At 47.6% G+C, this 14,728-nt stretch overlaps 2 protein-coding genes and 1 pseudogene across 3 annotated transcripts; all 3 read left to right on the top strand.

Moving 5' to 3' along the window:
- Positions 1–1,390: 1,390 nt before the first annotated feature.
- LOC109750339 (ubiquitin domain-containing protein DSK2b) lies at positions 1,391–8,617 on the top strand. Of its 2 annotated transcripts, none has more exons than XM_020309306.4 (8): positions 1,391–1,748; positions 5,898–6,608; positions 6,702–6,904; positions 6,991–7,104; positions 7,181–7,239; positions 7,475–7,503; positions 8,013–8,099; positions 8,207–8,617. In XM_020309306.4, exons 1-8 carry the CDS (start codon positions 1,502–1,504, stop codon positions 8,353–8,355), a joined length of 1,599 nt encoding a protein of 532 aa, XP_020164895.3. In that variant the 5' UTR covers positions 1,391–1,501; the 3' UTR covers positions 8,356–8,617. The 2 variants fall into 2 exon arrangements, with proteins under 2 accessions (XP_020164895.3, XP_020164894.3); XM_020309305.4 differs by lacking the exon at positions 1,391–1,748 and adding an exon at positions 3,939–4,319.
- Positions 8,618–8,788: 171 nt separating this feature from the next.
- LOC120963609 (U6 spliceosomal RNA) lies at positions 8,789–8,885 on the top strand (annotated as a pseudogene).
- Positions 8,886–9,068: 183 nt separating this feature from the next.
- LOC109750340 (catalase-1) lies at positions 9,069–12,772 on the top strand. The gene is made up of 6 exons (XM_020309307.3): positions 9,069–9,513; positions 9,622–9,718; positions 10,806–11,950; positions 12,047–12,114; positions 12,238–12,331; positions 12,434–12,772. Exons 1-6 carry the CDS (start codon positions 9,499–9,501, stop codon positions 12,491–12,493), a joined length of 1,479 nt encoding a protein of 492 aa, XP_020164896.1. The 5' UTR covers positions 9,069–9,498; the 3' UTR covers positions 12,494–12,772.
- The last annotated feature ends 1,956 nt before the right edge of the window (positions 12,773–14,728 follow it).

The following is a 14,728-nucleotide window of genomic DNA, read 5'->3' as shown; positions in this document are numbered from 1 at the left end:
AACTTGCGCCAATGCCCAAGCTCAAACTTTTTAAAAACTTGGCTTGGTCTCGGACTGACTCGGCAGTTCAGCGAGCGGAGCCCATGCCCCTACGCAAGCTCGGCAAGCCAACTCAAGAAGCGTTGTAAAAACGACATGACCTTTGTTGAACATAACTAGTAATAATTCATGATCAATATTAATATTAGCACTTCACAATCATACGTACGTTGTATAGCCATGAGTCGAGCCATGGCGTAGTTTAACGAGTTTATTAATTGTGTCATCGATGGCATGCAAGACACATGATTATGTAGCATCTTTGTGCAAGTACACCAAAATAGTTTCTCCGCCACCAATGGCATACAAACGATAAGCACACAAATATTCACTACCCCTATCCTTTCTAAGTAGCTAGCACTTGTTCGTGTTACATAGTGCATTTGCAGTCGATTTATAACAATTGTGGCTCGAATGGTGAGCATGCAATTAGCACACACGTGTGAGAAACCACTTAAATTGAGAAAAACGCCCCCGCGTCGGACGAGGGCTCATGAACATGGGAAAAGGACACAAAAAGGGAAAAAGGAAAATGAAGATGTCATTGTCTTCTTTACAACTTGCCTTGTGAATTAAAAGTAGTAAGAATGCTCAGATTAATATTGAGCGGAACAACAACAAAATAGAAATGAACCACCAAACTAGAAAAAACAACCTATGTCTTAACAGACACATGATTTCTCACACGCCCAGAAAAGAAGAAGTTCAGCAGACAAAGAGACCCCTCCATCACGCCCAGTCCATTGCGATCCCTGCCCCTCAACACAAGGAAAAAACAAAACAAAAATGAACATAACAATCACACCATAACGGGATGGGACAAGCGACACTGCAAACCTTAAGCATTGTTGATCCAACGGCTCAAATGTGTTGATTGAGACTTCGCTAGATCCCAGTCGAGCAATATTTAGTAAGCCCGAACAATAAAAGCAATTCCAACTCTTCACGCTTTATTGTTGAAGTCTGTTTTTCTCCAAGCGGTTGATGGAATTTCATCTTGTTCAGTGAGCCGATGCAAAAGCTCAACGATGGAGCAGAGTAGCGTGTCACAAACGAGAAAAACGAGGGGGCAGCACGTATCGGACACACAATGCGTAGTCCGGACAGATACGTCTTCGAGCGACGGGGCCTTGACACTAGAACCTTCTCCTCCCCCGTCCGCACCGACCCTGACAGCCCGCTCCACGCGGCGGGGCCCACCTACCCCGCGCCACGCGAAGCGATCCCAGCCGTCCGTCCCCGCCCCACGGCCCCTCTCCGCCGCCCGATCCTCCGCCCGCAGCCGTTCTTCCTCCTCCGGCGAAACGAACGCTCGTACAAAAGCGAGAGAAAAGAGGGGAACGGACGGACGAACTCGCGCACACAGCACACGACACAAGCCACAAACCCCTCCCCCCCTCTCTCCCACTCCACAGGCCGGATCGGGGCGGAGGCCGGCCGGATCGACCCTCGGGCCAGCGGCATGGGCGGCGGCGAGGGCGGGGCCGGCGGCGAGCCCGCGGCGGGAGCGGCCCCGGCCGCGGCCGCGCAGGCGACGCTGCACATCCGCGGCACCAGCGGGAACAAGTTCGCGGTGCGGGCCGACCTGGGCGCCACCGTCGGGGAGTTCAAGGCGGTCGTCGCCGAGAGCTGCGACGTGCCCGCGCCGCAGCAGCGGCTGATCTACAAGGGCCGGATCTTGAAGGACGACCAAACCCTAGCCAGCTACGGTGCGTGCGTGTGCCCCCTTATCCCCCGCCCTGAGAAGCTCGGGCTTCGGTGCGACTTCGTGTAGTCTAATCTGGCGTGGCTGATGATGTGGTTAGTTAGGTCCGATGCTTGCGCTGCGTTGGTCTGCGTATATGGTGGTACCTCTGTGTTGGATGCAATGCCTGCCTCACTTGTTTTGCTAGGAGGTGGGCGAGATGCAGCTTAGCTCTTTCGAGAATGCATGCGATGGGTGCCCTATGATTTTCTGTGGTCCTTGCCTCCTTGGTTGATGGATTGGCGCAGAGGCACAGCCCAATAAGTAGAGCCTTAGGCGTTGAATGACAGCACACCTTAGTGAACATTATGCTATAGAAGTGAAATGAACGCGGCTCTGATGCCTCCACATGAATGTAGTTCCAGACACCATGGCGCCATGCAAGTGCCAGCGTCACGTCTGCACTTTGCGTTGGTAAGCAAAAAAATCCTAGGCGGTGGCATACAGACAGTAAGCATGCACGAATCGACTCATCTTGCTGGATTGCAGCATGACAGCATCTTAGCAGTCACTGATTAGCCACTAGGAAGGCTATCGTTAATGCTTCCGGGTTCCCGCCCATAACTGTATTGAGATTGGTTTCAAGTGCTTGTTATTAGGGTTACGTGTTATCAACCATTGTCATCCACGTGTAACGTGTTTTCATTCAGCTGGCACGATGCTATTATTCCTATTATGGCATTAAAGTCTTGTTGTGTTTCGACAACAATAGGAACCATCTTTGATTGCATTATCCACGTGGCACTCTTCATCAAACAGGAAATTCTATTTGAAACTATTGCAAAGTTTTAGTGCATCCTCGCCTATTTTAATATGTACCTACAAATTACCATATCAGATCTACTGTTCTGTAGATATCGTTTTGTACATGTATTTAAGTAGTTTTGATCTTCATGAAAAAGGTGTTTTCTCTAACCATTGCTTCATTGCTTCATGTTCATGTTTGGTACTTGGCAAAGTTGAATAAGCTAGCACTTTTGCTGCAAGTCACAACATCAGCATGACATGTTTAGCTTGTTCCTTTGGACAAGTATGATTAAACTTGCCATACATTGCTATCCTAACATACTTGAACTGGCCATACAAAGAAGATGTATAATTTGGAAAATTCCTTGCTTGTCATTAACTCCATGTAATAAAAAGGAACTAAACGTGGACAAATTTCTCATGCTAGACTGGTACCTCCAGTAAAAAAATTCAACTATCTTTATTTGACAATTTATTGGAAAGATTTTTTTTGTTTTCATGCCTTTGAGCTATGTGTCACAAGTCATGACAGAACAATATGGAGCCACATTATATCTGCGTGTTTTAGTGTGTGAATGTAAGTACAGAAGATCCTGTCCAGTTAAGTCAACACTTTCAGAACACGCCAACTTTGGATATAGAAATGCCTTTTGTGATTGTGTAGGACCGACTGCTTTATATAGAATTGCTGTTAGTAGTCTGTTGCTTGATTCTAGGAACTTCAGTAGGTACACACAGATTTGAAGCACAAACGAAGTGATAATTCTAATAACTTACCTGTCCATGTGCTTCAGGATTATGGATGGTGATGCATGGAAGTACACCTTGTTAATTTCACAAATTCACTCTCATTCTGGTGCCTTTTCCCCCCTTCCCTTTTGAAGGTGTGGGGACCGATCACACCATCCATATGGTCTGTGGTGCTGCACCACCAGCAACATTGGCTCAAGTGTGTCGACCGAGACTCCGCTAAATCTCAGTTGACTGATATTTAGCAAGCCCGAGCGATAAAAGCAATTCCAACTCTCCACACTTACTTTTGTAGTTCTTTTCCGGAGCGGCTGATGGAATTTCATCTTCTTCCATGAGTCGATGCAAAAGCTTAGCACCGAAACAACTAGGGAGCAGAGCAGTACCGTGTCAAATGGCAAAAACGAGGGAGCAGCACGTATCGGACACACAATGCATACTACCGGACAGGACGGACTACGTGTTCCGGCGACGGGGCCTTGACACTAGAACCTTCTCCACTCCCATTCACGCCAACCCTGACAGCCCGTTCCACGCGGCGGGGTCTACCCACCCCACATCACGCAAAGCGTTCCCAGCCTCCATCCCTGCCACACGCCCTCGCTGCAGCTAGATCTCCCCCACAACCGCTCTTGCTCATCTGGCGAAGCGAACGCTTGTACAAAAGCGAGAGAAAAGAGGAGAATGGACAAACTCACGCACACAACAGACAACACGACACAAACCCCTCCCCTCTCCCACTCCACAGGCCGGATCTGGGCGGAAGCCGGCCGGATCGACCCTTGGGCTAGGGGCATGGGCGGCGGCGAGGGCGAGGTGGGCAGCGAGCCCGCAGGAGAGGCCTCAGATGTGGCTGTGCTGGTAGCGTTTTACATCCGGGACACCAGGGGGAACGATTTCTCGGTGTGGGCCGACCTGGGCGACACCGTCGGGGAGTTCAAGGTGGACTTCGCCAGGACCTGCAACGTGCCGGCGCGGCGGCAGCGGCTGATTTACAAGGGCCGGATCTTGAAGGACGACCAAACCCTAGCCAGCTACGGTGCGTGCGTGTGCTCCTTACCCCCACCCTGAGAAGCTTGTTCTTCGCTGCGATTTCCTAATCTGGCGTCGCTGATGGTGTGATTGGTTAGTTCCTATGCGTGCGCTATGCTGGTCGCCTTGGGTGGCGCCTGTGTCTTAGATGCAATGCCTGCCATATTTGTTTTGCTAGCAGGAGGGTGAGATGCAGCTTAGCCCCTTTGACGATGTGTACAAGTAGTGCCCTATTTTTTTTTTTTTTTGGGGGGGGGGGGGGGGGTTAGAAGTGAAATGAACACGGTTATGATGCCTCTACACAAATGTAGTTTCAGACAATATGATGTCATGCAACTGCCAGCGTCACGTTACGCACCTTGCGTTTGTAAGCAAAATTCTAGGTGGTGATACATCGGTAGGGTGGTATACAGCCAGTAAACATGCACGAATCGACACATCTTGCTGGATTGCAGCATGACAGCATCTTAGCAATCACTGATTAGCCACTAGGAATGCTATTATAAATGCTTTCAGGTTCCCACCGATAACTGTATTTAGATTGATTTTCAAGTGCTTGTTATTAGGGCTACATGTTATCAACCATTGTCATCCACATGTAATGTGTGTTCATTCAGCTGGTACAATGCTATTATTCCTATTATGGCATCAAGTCTTATCGTGTTTCGACAACAATAGGAACCATCTTTTATTGCATTATCCATCTGGCACTCTTCATCAAACAGAGAAATTCTATGGGAAACTACTTCAAAGTTTTAGTGCATCCTCGCCTTTTAATCTGTACCTGCAAATTACCATGTCAGGTCTACAGTTCTGTAGATTTCTTTTTGTACATGTAGTTAAGTAGTTTTGATCTTCATGAAAAAGGTATTTTTTTAACCATTCCTTCATTGATTCATGTTCATGTTTGGTACTTGGCAAAGTTGAATAAGCTAGCATTTTTTATGTAAGTCACAACATCAACATGATATGTTTAGCTCGTTCCTTTAGATAAGTATGAGTAAACTTGCCATACATTGCTATCCTAACATACTTGAGCTGGCCATACAAATAAGATGTATAATTTGGAAAATTCCTTGCAATTGTCATTAACTCCATGTAATAAAAAGGAACGAGACATGGACAAATTTCCCATGCTAGACTGGTACCTCCAGTAAAAAATTCAACTATCTGTATGCGACAATTTATCGAAAAGAATTTTGTGTTCCGTTCATGCCTTGAGCTATGTGAGCCGCATTATATCTGCTTGTTTTAGTGTGTGAATGTAAGTACTGGAGATCCTGTCCAGTTAAGTCTAACACTTTCAGAACACGCTAACTTTGGATATAGAAATGCCCTTTGTGGTTGTGTAGGACTGATTGCTTATATAGAGTTCAGTCATTAGTCTGTTGGTTGATTCTAGGAACTTCAGTAGGTACACACAGATTTTGAAGCGCAAATGAACTGTCAATCCTTATAACTTACCTGTCCATGTGCTTCAGGATTAGTGGACCTACCCTTGATTGGTTGATGCATGGAAGTACAACTTATTAATTTTACGAATTCACTCTCATTCTGGTGGCTTTTTTCTCCTTTGCTTTTGAAGGTGTGGAGGCCGATCACACCATCCATATGGTGCGTGGTGCTGCACCACCACCAACATCGGCTGCCCCGGCTGCAGCCAACCTTGGGACTTCAACTACGACTCCTGCGAATACCCCGCCAGCTGGTCTTGGAGGCTTGTTTCAAGGTCTTGGTAGTACAGGAACTGCTGGCAGTGGAGCTTTTGGTTTATCTGGCTCTGGCCTTCCAGGATTAGAGCAGATGCAACAGCAGTTAACTGAGAATCCCAACTTAATGAGAGAAGTATTGAATACACCAGCCATGCAAAACATAATGAATAGCCCTGATCTAATACGCGATTTAATTATGAACAATCCTCAAATGCGTGAGCTCGTCGACCGTAATCCGGATCTGGCACATGTCCTGAATGATCCAAGCATTCTCCGCCAAACTGTTGAAGCAGCTAGGAATCCTGAACTTATGAGAGAGATGATGCGGAACACAGACAGAGCCATGAGCAACATTGAATCTTCTCCAGAAGGGTTTAATATGCTGCGCCGCATGTATGAAACTGTTCAAGAGCCATTTATGAATGCAACAACAATGGCTGGGGAGGGCGACACAAATCCAAACCCATTTGCAGCTCTTCTAGGAGACCAGGGGTCTAACCAAGCCAGAGATCCAACTGGAGATGCACCAACTACTGCTCCTGCTCCAAATACCAATCCACTCCCAAATCCCTGGGGTGCAAATGGTAGGTTTGGCCGTTTGGGTACTCCCATATTTTTGGTGTTCACATGTGCATTTATTCTTGTCTTGTTTTGCTATCTAAGACTTAAATCTACAGCTGGGGCTGCACAAGGAGCAGCAAGGCCTTCTGCTGCTGCAAGGAGTGCCACAAGCGGTGGCCTAGGAGGGTTGGGTTCTGCAGATTTGGGAAGTATGCTGGGTGGTGGCTCTGATGCTTCCTTATTGAACCAGGTTATACAAAACCCTGCCATGATGCAAATGATGCAAAACATTATGTCTAATCCTCAGACCATGAATCAGGTACACAGCTTCAACTACTTCTGTTTTGAATAGTTGACCTGAGTACATAATGTTTTGGCCCTCTCCTAATGTTTTCTTGCATGTAGTTGCTCAACATGAACCCGAATGTACGTAACATGATGGAATCAAATACCCAAATGAGAGAAATGTTTCAGAATCCAGAATTTCTTCGCCAGTTGACATCTCCTGAAACATTGCAGGTGAAATTTATACTGCTATATGTATGTGCACAGCATGTGATTATATGATAAACTAAATTGCTTTCCTTTTATGTAGCAATTAGCTTCATTCCAGCAGGCATTGACGTCACAGCTTGGTCAACAAGCTGCTGGCCAGTAAGTATCTTCAGCTCAACTTGACCTCCTTAGCTCATGATGTTTTTTATTCCCCTCTATCTAATGCACTTCTTGTTATGTCTTGTTGAACCTAAAATGAAGAGAATAGGCATTTATCGTTGAATCTGTTTTCTTGTTTATGACCAAAAAAAGGCTTTGTTGTTGTTGATGATGCTAATATGGTAAGCCTTGCTCTATGCTCTCTTTGTTGAATCTGTTTTGTTGCTTGTTTCAGGGAGCGGACCCAAGCGGGCACTACTCCAGGTAATTTGCTCTCTACCTAGTTACCATTTGAATGGCTTATCTTACCTAGCATTGATATATGCATAATTCATTAATGAGCATCCTGCCTGAATCTATATCTGTATTTTTTATGGTTGTGTTCCTTTACATTCTTTTGATAAGTTAAACATCACTTTTTTATATTGCTCTCCATGAGTTCTGTTTTTGTATCAAAATTGAGAATGCCTAGCACACTGAGATTTCCCCCCTTTTGGGTCTGTACCTTGGTTGTATAATAAATTATAACACCCTTTGGGCGAACAACAAACTCTACTTGGAAACAGTTTTGTGTTCCTGATTTGTTATATATTCATTCTGTGCTTTCTTTTTTATATCCTTGAGATGCCTCATCCAACTCTTTCATGCAAAGTCAATGATTTTTTTTATCTTATACTCTACTTGCAAACTCGTGTTAAGTCAACCACGCTTAAACTTTTAGCTGTAATTACACTATTATCTAGCTAATTTTCTAACAATGTATTGGATGCTAGGCAACGTTAACCTCAACAGCTTGATGAGCATGTTCAGTGGGCTTGGAGCGGGCGGTGGCCTGGGTGGTGTCCCAAATATCCCAACTGGTCAGTATGTATTCCATTGTTTATAATATTGAAAGAAACACCCTCTGATAGTGTGATTGTGTGTTGTCCATGAACCTTGCTCATCGGTTGAGTTTCTGAATTGACAGTGCCACCGGAAGAGCGCTACGCGACGCAGCTAGCCCAGCTCCAAGAAATGGGTTTCTTTGACCCACAGGAGAACATCCGGGCGCTGTTGGCTACCAATGGGAATGTCCATGCCGCGGTGGAGCGCCTTCTTGGGAACTTTGGGCAATAGTAGTAGTTGGCATTGTGAGGCTTGATTGGTTGTATACCCTACCCGGTCCCGGTGAGATTGAAAGGCAGCATCTCTAGATTCTATGTGTTTTAAGATGGATGAATAAACCAGTCTATCTACTGGCTACCCTTTGCATGTATACATGAGTCCCGTGTCGTGTCGTGTCGTGTCGTGGTGGTTAAACTGTGGTATATTGCTGTTGGTAGTAGTACCTTGGGTCGTCGGTGTACATACATATTGAATTGTGGTGGTCTTAAAAGTACATCATGTGTCCGCTGTCTTTCTGCCCTGATCTTACCGCCCATGTATTCTTGCTGCCAGATTTTCTTGATTCCTATGCAGACACCTTTGGTGGAACCGGAGAATTTTTTGTTCCGCGGAATGTTTACACAGCAGCTTCGGAAGAGGTAATGTACGTAAGATGTTATGTGAAGCACCGAAGAGAGAAGCATCTGATAATATTGGAACGATACAGAGAAGATTAACATGGAAGGATGACACGCACAAATTGAGAAGCGAGCGGCACATGCTCTGTACCGAATCTACACACGACTGGCGTATGGAACACCGGTCGGTACAAGGCCCAACGTGTAGCATCGCGGTTCACCTGACGCATGAGGTGAAAAATCGTCAGTATATAGGAGAAAAAGAAGAGAGGCGTGGCTAACGAACCCTGCGTCTCTTTTTTCTGGCTAGTGCCTTCCGTGCAAGGCGGCGATGGTGCACTGCACGATAGGTAAGGCGTCTCTTCCGCCGTGCCACGGTCGGTCGCGTGCGTGCCATGTGAACGGCATCTGCCAAATTCGCATCCCCCGGCCCGTTCACACCCAGTTCCATTTCCCGCCCGCGTTTATCCGGTGGCCGCGCCGGAAACTGCCCCGTTTTATTCTGGCCGGGGAGCGCCGGGCGGGGCGCGTGTGGATGAGGCGCGCGCGGCCCGTATCCGCCCACCCGACCCCCGGAGCAGGGAGAGCACACGTACGCCCACGATCGAAGGCCCAGAAGCGTCCGGCACGGGGACAAATCTTTGTCGCCCTCTCGTTCCCGCTATAAAGCATCCGCGCCGCGCGGCGGGGCTCGCCTAGTCGTCATTCTGCGCGCGCATCGCCGGCCGTCCGCCCGTCGATCGTTCCTCCGTTCGCCATGGACCCCTACAAGGTGCGTGCTCCGCTCTCTCTCCGCTGCCCTGCCCAGGTGGCTCGCGGCTCGTGCTGGTTCTTGGTTTTGGTTTGGTTTTGATGGGAGTCTTGTGCTTGTGTGGTGCAGTACCGGCCGTCGAGCTCCTTCAACGCCCCGATGTGGAGCACCAACTCCGGCGCGCCCGTCTGGAACAACGACAACTCCCTCACCGTCGGATCCCGAGGTACCCTACCCCCTACACCATCCGCTCTCCTTCCCTTCCCTTCTCTTCTCTTCTTACCACTACTTGCCGGATCACGGACGTGTGGTGTGGCTGCCTGTGGGTGTGGCCACTCTCACTCCGTCGGAGTCATATCATCACTACGTATATAGCAAGTAAAGTACGTACGCCGTAGCTTTAATTTGTTACTAATAAAATCGTCCGGAGTTTCTTTTCTCATCAGAGGAGCCTCCAGGCCCCCGTTTTCAATTAAGAAAACAGAGTATTTTTGTACAAAACATGTGGCAATAGCAGCCATACACTCCCCAAGACATACATACATCCGGCCTACATCAGATCAGAGGTTCTAAACTGGAAGAAAAAGAAACTTAACTAGGGGTAGGGGAGACATTTTCTACAATCCTCTTTTCTATACAACAGTCCACAAACCCAGCAGGAGAACATCAAGAAAATATAACATTCCTGAGATCATTAGGAAGTACACATTGAAAGCAAGATTTGTTCCTTGTTTTCCAGATAGTCCAAAAAAGTCCAGCAACGCCTATTCTGACATTAATCAAGAAAAGATTTTGGAATTTCCCAAAGCAGCCCCAATAACATTCCATAAGAACCTAGCTAGTGAGCAAGAAAAATAATAAGTGATCAATGCTCTCTTCATTGTCACAAAATTCACATTTCCTACTTTCTGTATCATATAGAATTCCTAAGTGATTAGTGCCTCGCCGGGGATTCAAATTGTCAGAGCAAACTAAGCTAGACTACCAAGCCCGAGATTACAGAAAATGTTCAGACGATACTATACTGAAGTTCGCAGTAAGCAAACTTAAAGTGTTTTGAGTTCTTAACCCCCCAAAATGAAGTGATTTAGGCTTCAGTACGATTGGGAGCAACTGAATAATTCATGGTGAAAGAAAGACACAAAGAACTTGGTTATTCTTTAAGTGCTAATAATGATAGAGGAGATTAAGAATAATTCAGGACAAACATATACTACCATGCATATCAAATTATCAATCGAGTGTTTGATGCTGACGACGCCTGCAAATTGATTTAATGACGATGCTTGTATGTGCTGTGACTGTGACTTCAGGTCCCATCCTGCTGGAGGACTACCACCTGGTGGAGAAGATCGCCGACTTCGACCGCGAGCGCATCCCGGAGCGGGTGGTGCACGCGCGTGGCGCCAGCGCCAAGGGCTTCTTCGAGGTGACCCACGACGTGTCCCACCTGACCTGCGCCGACTTCCTCCGCGCCCCCGGCGTGCAGACCCCCGTCATCGTGCGCTTCTCCACCGTGATCCACGAGCGCGGCTCCCCCGAGACGCTCCGCGACCCGCGCGGCTTCGCCATCAAGTTCTACACCCGGGAGGGCAACTGGGACCTGGTCGGCAACAACTTCCCCGTCTTCTTCATCCGCGACGGCATGAAGTTCCCGGACATGGTGCACGCGCTCAAGCCCAACCCCAAGACCCACATCCAGGAGAACTGGCGCATCCTCGACTTCTTCTCCCACCACCCGGAGTCGCTCCACATGTTCACCTTCCTCTTCGACGACATCGGCGTGCCCGCCGACTACCGCCACATGGACGGCTCCGGCGTCAACACCTACACGCTCGTCAACCGCGCCGGCAAGGCGCACTACGTCAAGTTCCACTGGAAGCCCACCTGCGGCGTCAAGTCGCTCCTCGAGGAGGAGGCGGTCACGGTGGGCGGCACCAACCACAGCCACGCCACCAAGGACCTGACCGACTCCATCGGCGCCGGCAACTACCCGGAGTGGACCTTCTACATCCAGACCATCGACCCGGACCACGAGGACCGCTTCGACTTTGACCCGCTGGACGTGACCAAGACGTGGCCCGAGGACGTGGTGCCGCTGCAGCCGGTGGGGCGGCTGGTGCTCAACCGCAACATCGACAACTTCTTCGCGGAGAACGAGCAGCTGGCCTTCTGCCCCGGGATCATCGTCCCCGGGGTGTACTACTCGGACGACAAGCTGCTGCAGACGAGGATCTTCTCCTACTCGGACACGCAGCGCCACCGCCTGGGGCCCAACTACCTGCTGCTGCCGGCCAATGCGCCCAAGTGCTCCCACCACAACAACCACTACGACGGGCTCATGAACTTCATGCACCGCGACGAGGAGGTCGACTACTTCCCCTCCAGGTTCGACCCCGCCAAGCACGCGCCCCGCTACCCCATCCCCTCGCGCACCCTCAACGGCCGCCGCGAGAAGGTACTCGTACTGTTATATGCTGTACCTTGGCTGCCACCTGCTGATCTGTTCTTCTCACAAGTTAGTAAGTTAAAATGCATGATGCATGGAATGCAGATGGTGATCGAGAAGGAGAACAACTTCAAGCAGCCCGGGGAGAGGTACCGCTCCATGGACCCGGCAAGGTGCGTACCAAGCTACTGTATCAATCAGCAAGCAATTGTTATGAACTTGCATGGTTAATCAATTTGGTATTGCTAACTGAATGATGTATGTGTGTGTGTGTGTGTGTGTGTGTGTATGTTCAGGCAAGAGCGATTCATCAACAGATGGATCGATGCGCTGTCCGACCCCCGCCTCACCCACGAGATCAAGGCCATCTGGCTCTCCTACTGGTCTCAGGTAATCAAACATCTCTGAAGAAATTTGTGTGTAATTTTTTCCATGTTCTCTGAAGATTATAGTAAGATATCATACTGAATTGCTTCTCGTGGGATCGTGCAGGCTGACAAGTCTCTCGGCCAGAAGCTCGCGAGCCGTCTCAGCTCGAAGCCGAGCATGTAAGATCAGTCCATGGAGTGCGCAAATCAGAAATCTGCTTCCTCTTATCGGCGAGGATTACGTACCAAATGCTGCATCTAGCTACTTCATTTTACTGAGCCTATTTTGAAAAGAGGACATACATATGATTCTGCAACACGTTACGCGCATTGTCGTCTGTCGTTCATGTAATAATTTGTACAAGAGCCTGTTTCTCCTGATACTTCATGATTATTGTAAAGTGAATGCATCTTGATTAATGAACCAAATTAAGAATAAGTTGAAGAGTAAGTATGTCAATAATCTCTTGTGTTTGTCCTTTGCAATGACTTCTTTTCTTGGAACACTTTTTTCTTACAATGTTCTACAGAAAAATTATCAGAAAACAAACAATAAATATAAATAGTAAAGTTGCATGTTGTCTATGTTGGTTCATCAAACCTCGTGTTGGTTATATTTGGAGTCACCGTGCAAATTATCTTTTTCAGCTCGCCGTATGTTCCTGCAAGGACTAAGCATTGCTCTTCCTCAACTCCGAGGATGATAGGTATCATAACAAGTAGATACAGGATAGCAATACTTCAGAAGAAATAATTAACGACAGCGATAATGGAACATGACAAAACCTGAAGGACGACACATCTACCTTCTCAAGATGCAGGTCTAGCAGCACCTCACTACACATTTATCTTTATTATTGTTCATGAAGGCAGTGACTCCAATATTTGGATAAATGAGTTCTTAAGAGTAAAAAATGTATTTTTATGTTAATTTAGTTGGTTGCGGCTGTTCTTAGCAAAGGAATGTTCAGTCTGCATGCCCGCCTAGTGTCTACTTCATACTTCAGAGAGTACCCGACTCAGTTCCAGAGAGTACCCGATTCAGTTCCAGTTCCAAGCCATGTACCCCTTTCTTTCCTTCCAAAAATCTACTTACGGCTTATACAGTTTACAAATATCTTAAATGTACTCTTAAGAGCTCATTTATGTGGCTACTCTTCTCGATGTGTCGCTACCAAGATTCGGCAACTCTCCTCAAATTAAGTGTAGCTACCAGGATTCGAGCAAGTCTGTTCATATCACAATGGTATTATATATAAAAATCATCATGGGTCACTTAATTATGCCTTTTTTCCCCGCAAAAAAAAACAATTATGCCTTTTTCGGGTATATCCCCACAAAAAGAAACCTATGCAAATGAATGCTACGAAGAAGTTTTAGAACACACTATAAATGATTGTGTGTTCATTTTTTCTTACTACCGACTACAGCCACCGGTTCCCAAGATTCGAACGCCTACAAGCGTGTTGTCAAATCCTCTTATATGTACAGATTGTAAGAGCATCTCCAGCCGTTGGCCCTCCAGGAGGCTTAAAAATCGCCGCCTAGGGGCGAGCCGGCGCTAAAATCGGCTCTGTGGTGATTGGGTTTCCAGCCGCCGCTCCCAGGTCGCCCCCACGCGCCGATATCGGCCCATTTTGACGCAAATGTGCCCGCTTTTCGGCCCACTTTCGGTGCAAAATCGGCCCGATATCGGCGCAAATCGGCCCATATTCGCCGTGATTCGGTGCAAATTCAACAAAAGTAATTTTTTTTATCACATAATTCATCACAAAAAATCAATAGAAATCAGATAGTTCAACAACAAATAGTTCAAATCAAATTATATAGTTTAACAAATAAAAACTCATATTTCATCACACGTCGGGCTAGGCGTTGCCCTTGAGCCTCCATAGGTGCTCCACCAGATCCTGCTGCAGTTGTTGATGCACCTATGGGTCTCGGATCTCCTGACGCATATTGAGGAAGGCAGTCCAGGTTGCCGATAGCTGGTGATCAACCTGCGCAAGAGGACCCTGCCTGTAATATGGTTCAGTGTCAAACACTAGCTCTTCCTGCTCGCTCTCAATGATCATGTTGTGCAAGATGACACAGCAAGTCATGATCTCCCACATTTGATCTTTCGACCAGGTATGAGCGGGGTACCGGACAACAGCAAATCGAGATTGGAGCACACCAAATGCCCGCTCGACATCCTTCCTGCAAGCCTCCTGAACCTTCGCAAAGTGGGAGTTCTTGCCTCCTGGCACAACATTTAAGATAGTCTTCACAAACGTAGACCATCTCAGATAGATGCCATCAGCTAGGTAGTACCTCTCGTTGTAGTGCCGGCCATTGACCTCGAAGTTCACCGGAGGAGAATGACCTTCAACAAGCTTGGCAAAGACATGGGAGCACTGCAGCACGTTGATGTCATTGT

This window comes from Aegilops tauschii, chromosome 4 (genome assembly GCF_002575655.3).
Source record: "Aegilops tauschii subsp. strangulata cultivar AL8/78 chromosome 4, Aet v6.0, whole genome shotgun sequence".
Lineage (NCBI taxonomy): Eukaryota > Viridiplantae > Streptophyta > Magnoliopsida > Poales > Poaceae > Aegilops > Aegilops tauschii.
This window is presented reverse-complemented; position numbering and strand designations above follow the sequence as displayed.

Excerpts from the sequence above, each read along its gene's own strand:
- LOC109750339 (XM_020309305.4), top strand. The coding sequence starts at position 3,965 with ATGGACAAACTCACGCACACAACAGACAACACGACACAAACCCCTCCC. Across the intron at positions 7,105-7,180 it reads CATCTCCTGAAACATTGCAG|CAATTAGCTTCATTCCAGCA; the intron begins GTGAAATTTATA and ends CCTTTTATGTAG. Across the intron at positions 8,100-8,206 it reads TGTCCCAAATATCCCAACTG|TGCCACCGGAAGAGCGCTAC; the intron begins GTCAGTATGTAT and ends CTGAATTGACAG.
- LOC109750340 (XM_020309307.3), top strand. Across the intron at positions 11,951-12,046 it reads TCAACGGCCGCCGCGAGAAG|ATGGTGATCGAGAAGGAGAA; the intron begins GTACTCGTACTG and ends CATGGAATGCAG. Across the intron at positions 12,115-12,237 it reads CGCTCCATGGACCCGGCAAG|GCAAGAGCGATTCATCAACA; the intron begins GTGCGTACCAAG and ends GTGTATGTTCAG.